Here is an 11688-nt window from a genome sequence, read left to right on the forward strand (position 1 = left end):
TTTACTTAATCACCACAGTTTTCTTTTTTACTAAATCACCACAGTTTTCTTTTTATTAAATCACCACAGTTTTCTTTTTACTAAATCGCCACAGTTTTCTTTTTACTAAATCACCACAGTTTTCTTTTTACTAAATCACCACAGTTTTCTTTTTACTAAATCAACAATTTGAGATACATGTTTCGTGCAGTGGGTAATTAGACAGTTGTAAAAAACTTTTTTACTGCCGAACTTATGGCGAAATTTTACTAACAAAAAAACAAAAAAAGTTTCAAACTAACCAAATTTATTTTTGTGCTACAGACGTCTATTGGTGTCCATCTATGAAAATCGAACCACAACAAGAGGCACAAAACCTTAAAGAGTTTTCTTTTCTGGAACACTGTGTAGTTACAATTAACTCAAAATTTAAAATTTACCTTTATAATTTTACTAAAATAATCTTCAAATCTGACGATACGATAGCTTAGTGTTTCTTTTTCCAAAAAAAAAGGATTCTATATTGAAATATGTGAAATGCTCAAAATAACTTGGTAAATTCAGACAAAATTTGAAATCTTGATCTTTTTTAAACACTACATAAATCTGGTACTATGGAACAACACCATACAGTATTTTTTTTAAACCTGAATACCAATGTCCTATATTTTACTATACTATATTACATACAAATAAATATGAATGTTTATTGTTTATATTATCATGATTTTTTAATTGTAAATACTTAATTTGTTTGGTATTATTACAATAATTAGAAAATTGTATTAAATACACGTTAGTTGTACAGCAGGGCACATGGGGCATCAACTTTAACTGTTGGTCACCACAATATATTGTGCGAGGAGTACAAGTTGAGTTCCTTAGGTAATAGTTTTACTTTAAATTACAATCTAAACTAATACATATGCATAGTCTATGTCAGTCTATGCTAGTCTATGCATAGTCTATGTACAAAATTATTATTAGTATCAAATTTTAATATTACTTAAACAAGAATTCTACGGGGTTGCCCTGCCATAAAATCACTTTAATTTTACAACATTTCATTTTTAGACCTTCTCTGGATTTTGACATAGAAATCGAAATGGTTCATTTAATAGAGAGATGTTGGTCACAGGTATATATCTATATCTTTATATAAAGTTGTAACATAGGTTTGTTTGTTTGGATGTCCGAGCATAACTCAGGAGTAGGGTTTCCAATCGGAATTCCGTTGCGTGCAATTGGAAACCCTAGTCTGGAGTCAGGAATCCCTGGGCCGACTTGCCTCCAATTTTGTTAAGGGAAGTCGGCAGAACCATGGGAACGTTCTTAGCCTGGCTTAAACATGTTTAGCTGATTGGGTTAAATTTAAAGTTTAGTTCCAGGCAAAACTGGGTTACCCAGCTATGGGGGTTGATGGAAATAGATTAGGGTGGTATAAAAAAATAGGCAAATTTTCTAAAAATATTTTAAAGCTGTTTCAGAAAAAGAGAAAGATATATATATGAATGATTGGCGAGGAAGTATTTTGGGAAGTTGAGTTGGGGAGGGTAGCTTGAGATGGTAGAAAATATATAACCAGATATATATAAAAGACTTCTTAATCTTTAACCAGCAATATGATGTTCTCTCTCTCTCTAAGAATCGATGTGGTTGCAAATTAAAGAAGTATATATTGATCAGATCTGGTCACAAAAAGAATATAGGGTTCTTTGCACTCGCTTTGACCGCGAGGGTGGTACGCGGGTCGAACAGTTCTTTTCTTCTTTGTAGGAGTTACATCTTGAATCCTTTCTCTTTACTGGTTCTATAGCGACTGTGTCTAGCCTGCTTTTTGCAGATTGCCAAATGCAGGGCAAATTTAAAGATAGTAATATTTGACAATATAAACACTTTTAGGCTTAACAAAGATATAAAAGTGAAAACATGAAAACATATTAATAACTTTTGTTTCGAGGGATCTAAACACCCCTTTAGCTAGGCAGCATAATACTGCGCAAAATATTCACACAGGCTGGTTTTTTGCACAGGCTTATTTCTTTCTAATACTTCTAAAATTCATATTTTCTTGTCCATTGTCATTTGTCATAAATAAGGCATGATATAAAAAGTTTATAGTGTCGTAACTTTTACACAAAATCCAAACTATTGGGATCCCAAACGATTATCAACTAATGTTCAAGATATTGGGATTAGGCTTGGTTTGGGAATAAGGTTTATGAATGAGATAGAACCAATTGGAAGTAGGTAGAAAAGGTTGGGAATTGGAAAGGATATCAACTAAAGAGGAAGTTGGGATTGGGATGGAAATCAGCTGTTGAGAAATTTGGGATTGGAAGATTTGGGATTAGGAATCAATGAGAGCTAGGATGAAAATAAGGGTTGTTATATTGGTAGTTAGAGTGATTGGAAAGATTGGGCAAAGGAATAGATGTTTTTTGAGAACCACTGTATTGAAAGAGAATGAGCAAAATATTGAAGTTTAGTATAAAGATAACGATAGGATAAAATACGTGTGTGTAAAACTATAAGAGAATAAGTGATTTAGTGGATGAAAATATTAAATAGGAATGAAGACGACATTTTGGAAAGGATGAACGTATTATTGTCAAGTTAGAATAAGAGAGAGAAAGGGATATAAAAATCATCTTTAGAATCATTCAATAATCCGACTCAAAGCCTTTTTTGAACTTATATAAATCAAGGAACCCGATCAGAGACCAGATATTAGTACAATAAGAAATGATGTGAGAAAGTTGAATAAAATCAGGTAAAGTGTTTACATAAAAAATCATTATCGACCACAACTTGCCCACTTTTGAAATATTTTTTAATTCTGTAAATTGTCTTAAATTCTGCGGTTTTCAAGTCAGTTCTATTGAAAACCATTTAAGATGCTTTTCAAATTCGTCATTCTTACTTGTTTGTAAAACAATTTTACTTAGATGATAAATGATTTTAGAAAGATGTCATACCCCTGGTGTCTATGTATGTAGTTCGTTTGAACCAAACAGATTATCAAGTACAAATTTAGGGCTGGACACGTTCCAACTTTTTCTAGTCGTTTCGTTAACGGTTAGTTCCAACCGTTAAAAACAGAAAACTTTCAGGTAGCCGTTAATTTTATAGGGAAGAACGGGAGCGTTTGTTTCTTTATCGCCATTTATACCGATTTTTTAAAAATTACTGTTAGTTAACGATCTTGATTTTAAAAGCAACGTTACATCCGTCCTACGATACTTCGGCCCTACCCGCACCGGGTTTTCAGAAGTTTCTAGCTGCAGCTGTTATTCCGATGAACTGTATGTAGGATACACACTCAATTGAAAAAAGTTAGTGTATCAACCTACTGTAGGTCGGTTGCACACTTAACTGTAGGGTGGATGCAGACCTTCAGATGCACTGCATTTGTAGGTGTAGGTGAGATGAACAACCTTAGTATATGCGCGGATGCACAACATTATACAGTAGGTCAGACGACTTTTGTTTTAGGTCGGATGCTGCACAACTTAACTGTAGGTCGGATGCACTGGCACACAACTTGTGTAGGTCAGATGCATAATTTTTGTAGGGCGGATTAACAAAATAGAATGTTCATCCGACCTACAGCTGCGCAAGTCCGATGTTGCAGTAGGTCCGAAGTATCCTAGGACGGAAATAATGTGGGACGGAAAATGCTATAGGACCAAAATAACATCACCAATCTATCAGCTATTTAGACAGAATGTCGTCTTTCTTTATACATTTGACACTTGCGCATCGTGCATGATTGGTACATTTTTCTGTTGCCATCTATTGTACTTGACAATCTATTTGGTTTGAACAAAAGTGTAAATCTGAAGGCAGAAGCATGCCGCGTTGAATTACACGACAGATCTAGCCTGTTCTAGCCGCGGTGCTCTACCCCTAGCCGTTCATAGTCGCAGCGCTCGGCACCCTTGCTTGTCCGATATAGCCACATCGCTCGGCCCAGAAAATTTCTGAACACAGCCTAACCCTAAAATATATGCTAATCTCTTTCTTTCTTGTAATTCCACGCGGCAAGTGCGCGTAACTCCTTTAGGCAACTGTCAAATCTGAAGGTTTAAAAAAAACTGTCCGTCTTTAAAAGAGCAAGAATGAAATGGTTTGTACGTATACTATTGTATTTTTGGGAACATTTATAATCTTGGCACCCTGTAACAAAACCCCTTTACTACAAAATTTTTCAGTACAAGTAACAATATAATGGATAATCTAATGTCCCGGATGGAGAGGTACGCTAACAATCTTGAAGGATTGGTTCAGGAGAGAACACAGGACTATTATGACGAAAAGAGGAAATGTGAAGATCTTCTCTACCAACTTCTTCCACAGTAAGACATTTTTTTTTGTATATTTTTAATAATTTTGCAGATCAGATAAATCAAAATTACCAAGTTGGGTTGAAAGTTTTTAATCATGACATTTAGATCTGTTGCAAACTCACTGATTGAAGGGAGAACAGTTATGGCGGAGAATTTTAAATCTGTCACAATTTACTTCAGTGATATTGTAGGTCAGTATCCACTTCTTAAAATTTTTAGTAAAACTTTTATATAATCGTTCATAAATGTTAAAAATGAGAAACAGATTTTTATATATAATACTATTATAAACTTTAAATTTCCATGGGTTTAATATAAATTTCGTATCTAAAAATATCTAAACAATAAAAAAGATGTTATGTACTTTCCCAAAGGAATTTTTCATAGTGGACATTTCCCAAGGGTATTTTCCCAATGACAACTTCTCAAATGTGCAATTTCTCAAGATGCAACCTACCGAGTCTGTTCGACCCACTAGCCAATCCTAGCTGCAGCGCTTGCTCCCCCCACCCCCATTGCAGCTCGTCTAACCTATACTATCATGTGAAATTTCCGCTTGGGAAATTGAACATTTGAGGAGTTGCCAAGTACCCAACACCTAAAAATAACAGCAAAACATGTTCTTAGTGGTAGAATTCCTTCAGATCATGGAAAAGAAATTGAGTCTCCTACTTTGATTATTGTTCACGTCACGAAGCCTGTAACAATATACATACAAGTGGCAACGCAATAAACAACAAATCACTTTTTCGAACAAGTGATTCTTGTGAACTTTTTAGTTTTATACTTTTCTATTGTTCTTCCAAAAACCCGCTAGTTAAACTTGACATTTTTTGCAAGCTATTTATAAAACATATTTCCAGCGTTTTTCGACTTACCTTCTTTATTTTTCATAACTTTACTCAAAGAAAAAATATTGAGAATGAAAGCTGTAGTAGGTGTAAATTCAAGTGGTCCTTCATTTATCTACGCTTTTGTTTGCAAACTGTTTTAAATTCAAGAAATAATTATATTTCCTTTCTAGAAGTTGCAGAAAATAAATATTTACATTTGAACTTTTGATGCGATGCGACCATAGAATATCCAGGAATTTTGAGGTATACATGAAACGTCAGCTGAACGTAGGGTCACTTTGAAATTACACTTGCAGTCCCTTCAGCACGTTTTTTTGTAGGGTTCACAAAGATTTCAGCTGAAAGTGATCCAATTCAAGTCGTGGATCTCCTTAATGATCTCTATACATGTTTTGATTCTATTATAGAACATTTTGATGTATACAAGGTTTGTTATTAGACCTTTCTTAGTATAAGTATGAGTTTTTGATGTTTAAACATTGAATGATTAAAAAAATGTTCATCTATATTTATACTTTGCCTGTCTGTCCTGAGCTGGGAACTTTAGAATGGATAACCTTTAATCCCGATTACTTAATCCGAATATCCACTGTAGAAACTTTTCATTTTATTGCTTAATCCACTCTTTTTCTCTCTCGTTGGATATCCGTACATTGTTTTCTCCAATGAGAGGGCAGGAATATAGTGAGGGGCGGATACAGGGGGGCGGGGGGACATTCGCCCCCCCCTAAGATTTCGAGGCAAAAAATGTTCCCAATTTGATAAATGTTATTGTTAACGATAAATTTAAAATTAGAAATTTGTAAGAAACTAGACTTAAGTTATAATATTGTTCATATCTAGTAATGTTCCTTAATCAATACTCATTTATCAAAATTGTAATATTGTTCCTAATTTTCATGCATTTAAGTATAAATAGTAATTTCTTTTTGTTCTTAAATTGCTAATGTTCCTATTATTGTTCCTGTTCCTAAATCCCTGTCCGAATCCTTTAATTTTGATCCTAATTCCTGAACAATCAGTTGATTGTTCCTAAATTTCTGTCCTAATCCTTTATTTTTGTTCCTAATTCCTGAACAATCTTTTAATTGTTCCTAAATTCCTGTTCTAATCATTTATTTTTGTTCCTAATTCCTGAACAATCTTTTAATTGTTCCTAAATTCCTGTTCTAATCCTTTAATTTTGTTCCTAAAATTTAAAAATCTAGTTTTTTAGTCTTTAGTCATTAATTTTGACTCTTTTTGAGTCTTTTAAGTCAAAAAAAAATGTTCGCCTACAGCATGATTTTTTGTTCCTAATTATTCATTTTTTTGTTCCTAAAAAATCTTGCCCCCCCCCTCACTTAAATCCTGTATCCGCTCCTGAATATAGTTAGTAAATTGTATTGACCAATGACAGCCTTGTAAATAAATTCTATCCCATGAGAGAAATTCGCAAAATGTAACAAATAAAGAATATGTTGTCGGCCATTTTTTAATTGGTGAAGAAATATATTCAATAATACGTTTGAGATTCTTTTTTAACCAAATTTAACTAATGTTTTATAAATAAATGGGTGAGAAATTTAGTGAAGGCCCTTTCAGTAAAAAAAACGAACAAATCTGGCGTTCCTGGAGTTTAATTTGTTGATCTAAATATTTAATCTCGAGACTAACATAATCGCGAGATTATGTTAGTCTCGAGATTAGCAAAAAGAGAGGATTAAGCATTAATCTTGATAACCACCATTCTAAAGTTCCTAGCTCTAGTGTTTGTAATAAACGTCAAAATGGCTGTACTGATTTGGCCCAAATGTTGTGTGGGGCCCCCCATGAAAGATAATGAGCCATCAAAATAAAGAAAAAATCTTAGAAACATTTTTTTTTTGGAAAATTTGAGAATGACTTTTAGAGCACAGTTAAAGCTAAAATTATTCATATAAAAAAGGGTTTGCGAAAAACCTTTAAAGTGAATTAGCAAAAATGTATACAACTGAAATTTAATTTAAAATCTAATGCTAACATTTGTACTACTATCTGGTGTGTCTAAAATGAGAAAAGCTGTATCTATTTTTCTAAATGAGACATTTTTCCGGACTTCTTTAACAGTAGATGTTACATTCATTACAAAAGTAATTGATAAAGAAGTAAAAAAAACTATTGTCGTCGTAAAATCACATTTCAATATAGCAAATAAAATTTATTATTTTAATCTTTGTTCAGAATTTAAATTGACATTTTATTTCAGATTATCGATTGAATTAGAAAATTAAGCTTTAAAGAAACTTGTAATTGTCACAACCAAAAATTTTCTTATCTACAGTGAAACCCTTAATAACGAATACATCGAAATAATTCATCAAATGTCGTATTCTTCACTTTCTGATAATGGAATGTTGCAGATATTTAGTTTTTTAATTAAATGATTATATGGAACTCTTTAACGCTGTTCCCGCATATTCATGGCTATTGATTTATTTTCGCAAATACTGAAATTTACGTAATATAGTATAAAACTCATTGAAAAATCGTCAAGACGACATTTGATAAATTCTTCCGATGTATTCCTTATTAAGGGTTTCACTGTATATATCTTTGCGATCAAAAAAGTTTTATATTAATTGGTTATCACAGAAGAAGTAAACATGAGAGAGATCGATATTGAATTCAGTCCTAATTGCAATTTTATTTCTGTCTCTCAAAAATGAAGCAATAAGTAAAGTTAACAATGATTAAATATTCGCAACTAGGATGAGGCAATGATTAATTTAGGTGGAAACCATAGGAGACGCCTATATGGTGGTTTCAGGTTTACCTAAAGTTCATGAAAATCATGCACAGGAGATTGCGGGCATGTCCCTCAGGTAATCAAATAAAATCACTAGTATTAGGGAAGTCCAACCTAACATGCTTCAACCTCAACATGACCTTACTAAATTTTTCTACTACTAAAAAATAGTTTTTTACAGTAAATTTCAACAATGAATTCTTACCCAAAATCTATGCAGTAATCATTTTATTTAAACAAAGGGTGTAAAAAAAAATAAAAAAGTCAAGTTTCAAATTAAATTAATCAATTAGAGCAAGTAGTTTACAAGTTTTAAATATTTTTATTTTAGTGTTCATTTTTACATTATAAGGGTTACAAACTATGAACAAAACAATTTTTAGCCTTACTTTTGGATTTCACTGCAAATTTATAAAATAACGGTTTACGTTTATTACCCAATCCCATTATCTTTCTACAGAAGCTATATCAAAATATCTAAGACTAATTGTTTTGATGATTTTAACTAAAAATGTGTTATTTTTTATTTACACCCTTTATATTAATCATAAATCCGAATAGTTCTTGTGTTGTGATGAAATTCAATTCACTAAGGGCTTTTGAAATTATAAATATAATTCAAAATTATTAGAGTTGATCATCATAAGATTTTAAAACTTTTTTACTAACAAGATGTTTACCTAAACATGAGAAAATGGCATCTTTTAGTCCAGATTTACAAAACCAAATATTGTTTCTGTATTATTTCTATAATTTAAGTTAATATCGTTTAAAAATATTTTAGCATAATTAAGAGTGTTGGGAAATTTCAAATCAAGCATATGCCTGAAGAGAGACTAAAACTTAGAGTTGGTATTCATTCGGGTAATTTTTAAACACCATATTACTGCATTTTTAGTAGTCAAATCAAAATAAAGCTCCCAAATGATTTAATAATAAATTAGGGAAAATGTCATGATGAGAAAAAAATGATTATATACATTTTAAAAACAAAATTTGATTCAATAAAACAATTAAAATATTTGTTTGCACTGCTAACTGAAAAAAATAACAAAGTATTGGGTCAAATTGAAATAAATTGTGTGATGTTTTTAAGTCGTAAATATTGTCAATCACCATCATTCTGACAAGCTGTTGAGTCTGAATTTATAATATCCTAAACCAACTAAATATGCTTTTTTATTGTTGAGTGCTAATAAAAAATTGGGCGGCTATGAGGTCCCAAAATCGAACCAATAATTTTGCATAAATTTGATCTCTTTACCTTAAGTCTAGATTGAGAGTTGAGACTAAATTTCATTAATTTATCTTTTATTTATCCTTATAATTTTTGGAATTCAGGTCCTTGCTGTGCGGGTGTTGTAGGTATCAAAATGCCACGGTATTGCCTTTTCGGAGACACAGTCAACACAGCTTCTAGAATGGAATCCAATGGACTTCCTTTAAAAATACATGTCAGGTCCGTGAAAATAAGCAATATTTCTTTTTCAAATAATTTTTTGATTTATAAAATACTATTTAGATTTTAATTGACATGTTTCATTTGTTTAGAAAAAATTAGTATGGCCACTATAATGTGCGGAAGTCTATAAAAAAATATGAATTTGTCTTTAAGAATGCACAAGTTTTTTAACTGCACATTTGATTGACAACGCCGGATAAGTATAAAAAACGGATGAAAAGAAAAAAATGGGGTTTATGGGTTTTTAGTTTACCTATCGCAGATAGCGATTTTACTAGAGTTATATTTCGAATTTGGCTACGTCTTTTTGTATTTTTCATGTATAGTTGTTTTAATAAATAAAAAATACTAAATTATAGAAATAATTAAGGTTTAATTAAAAAACATCCAAATACAGCTTTGCACCCAACTATTGGAACAATACATTAAAAAATCCACTTTAAAACATAGTGAAAGAACAAAAGAACTCCTTGAAACAAGAGGAAACTTCATTCTTGATCCACGTGGAGAAATGGAGATCAAGGGAAAGGGGAAAATGAAAACTTACTGGCTAATCAGGGATTATAATTAATTATAAAAGAATTGATAAGACTTTTTAATGTTGCTGAAGCGCATTTAGTTATTGAATATTTTCTCACTTAAAGTATATCTCATACCGAATAACTTAGGTATATTATAATAAATCTATATATACACATTGAGAAAATTGCAACATACAACTTAGACCGTAAAAAATCAATTTAATTTCAAACAAATCATTTAGATATTACAACCTATAGTCATCGCTTATCTTTCGCCACATTTGTATATAGTTTATATTTTATAATATTTTATTTTTTTTAGAAAACGTTTTCAACGGATTTCGAAAATTGTGAGTGGTGTGCGGCATTCTTAGATAGTTGCGCAAGCGACGAGAGAAATAAACAAATTAATTAAAAAATATTATAAAATATAAACTATATACGAATGTGGCGAAATATAATCGATGACTATAGGTTGTAATATCTGAATGATTTGTTTGAAATTAAATTGATTTTTTATGGTCTAAGAAAGTATGTTACAATTTTCTCAATTTGTATGAGCGCTACGTTATTCGGAATGAGACGTCTTTAACAATTTTCTCCTTATAGACGCAACAGACAGAAGTAAGATTAGTGGCGATCAAAAGCGTTTTTTTATCGCATTAAGCCTTTTTGGGTAGCCATGACACTGACATGACAAGAAACCCCGATCAATTTCCATAACACTGTAATGAAAAACATTTATTTGTCATTTTAAACAAAAAAAAGATTTTTCAAATTGAGATGGCATGGTGATTACAAATTGAGGGCCACACATACCTCAAAACACATTCGGCTGTTGGTATTTACAAATTGAGTTGGTTTTCACTCCATCCCTCGTTAGCCTAAGTCTACCTACATCCGACCTACACAAAGTTTCCAACCGACCTACAAAAATTGTGCATCCAGACTACAGTATGTCGGATACACTAACTTTTCTTTAAATTAGAGTGTATCCGACATACAGTTTATCGGTCAAACCAGAACCACGTGTAAGTAGGCCCTAAGTATCATAGAAGGGATAAGTGGTATAGGTGCATTAAAGATAAAACTTTACACTTCAGATGTACATTTTTTCATTAGACTCAGTTAGTTAAATTTTTTTAAATTAATTATTTTTGAAGAGAGGAAAATCCGACAAAATTTAGCATACCAAAGGAGCCAGGTAATCATACAACTTTTGATTCATAATGTTCGATAAGTATGTGCTAGGGGTAGATACTAAAGAAGTGCAAGTCTTATATTTTTATTTCTGTTTAAAAGTTCTTAAATTTTTTGGAAGAAACCGTCCTTTTTTAGTATTAAAGAGATATTATTTCTCTTAATTCCTTCCTTCTTCTTTGCTATTACATAAATTCCCGCAATTGAAAATAATAAATTTCTAAAGAGAAACATACTGATAAGTTTATGATCATTTTGCGCAGACAAATGTTTAAAGAGGTACTTATACATACATGTATACATCAACAACTATAATGTCCAAATGTGTCCAAATTATTTTTCTATATTCGACCATTTAGGGACATATTGGTCTTTTCTCGCCCAGTCATGTCGTACTCAAAAATCTTTACTTTCTGTATTGACCCAGTTAAATTACAATTAAATTAAAGTATTGGTCGTAAAATGAAATTTTTATTTTAAAATGTCCTATTTATGAACGGTCCTATCTATGAATTGTCCTCAGGGGCGTAAATAAGGATTCTGTAGGGGGGGGGGG

General features: G+C 31.6%; 1 protein-coding gene across 2 annotated transcripts in view; it reads left to right on the forward strand.

Annotated features, from left to right (window-relative positions):
• The window catches only part of LOC111716476 (atrial natriuretic peptide receptor 1), a 30470-nt gene that overhangs the window by 17787 nt on the left and 995 nt on the right, over positions 1–11688 (forward strand). Inside the window, exons 28-38 of one of the 2 annotated variants that reach the window (XM_023491973.1) lie at positions 780–864; positions 1054–1117; positions 2688–2752; positions 4194–4337; positions 4434–4519; positions 5503–5609; positions 7934–8025; positions 8734–8813; positions 9291–9408; positions 9862–9969; positions 11096–11136. In XM_023491973.1, coding sequence (XP_023347741.1) covers positions 780–864; positions 1054–1117; positions 2688–2752; positions 4194–4337; positions 4434–4519; positions 5503–5609; positions 7934–8025; positions 8734–8813; positions 9291–9408; positions 9862–9969; positions 11096–11136 — 990 coding nt within the window. The remainder of the gene's footprint in view (positions 1–779; positions 865–1053; positions 1118–2687; positions 2753–4193; positions 4338–4433; positions 4520–5502; positions 5610–7933; positions 8026–8733; positions 8814–9290; positions 9409–9861; positions 9970–11095; positions 11137–11688) is intronic. The other variant, XM_023492044.1, reaches the window with a different exon arrangement.

The sequence above is a fragment of the Eurytemora carolleeae genome, unplaced genomic scaffold (assembly GCF_000591075.1).
Source record: "Eurytemora carolleeae unplaced genomic scaffold, Eaff_2.0 scaffold83, whole genome shotgun sequence".
Taxonomy (NCBI): domain Eukaryota; kingdom Metazoa; phylum Arthropoda; class Copepoda; order Calanoida; family Temoridae; genus Eurytemora; species Eurytemora carolleeae.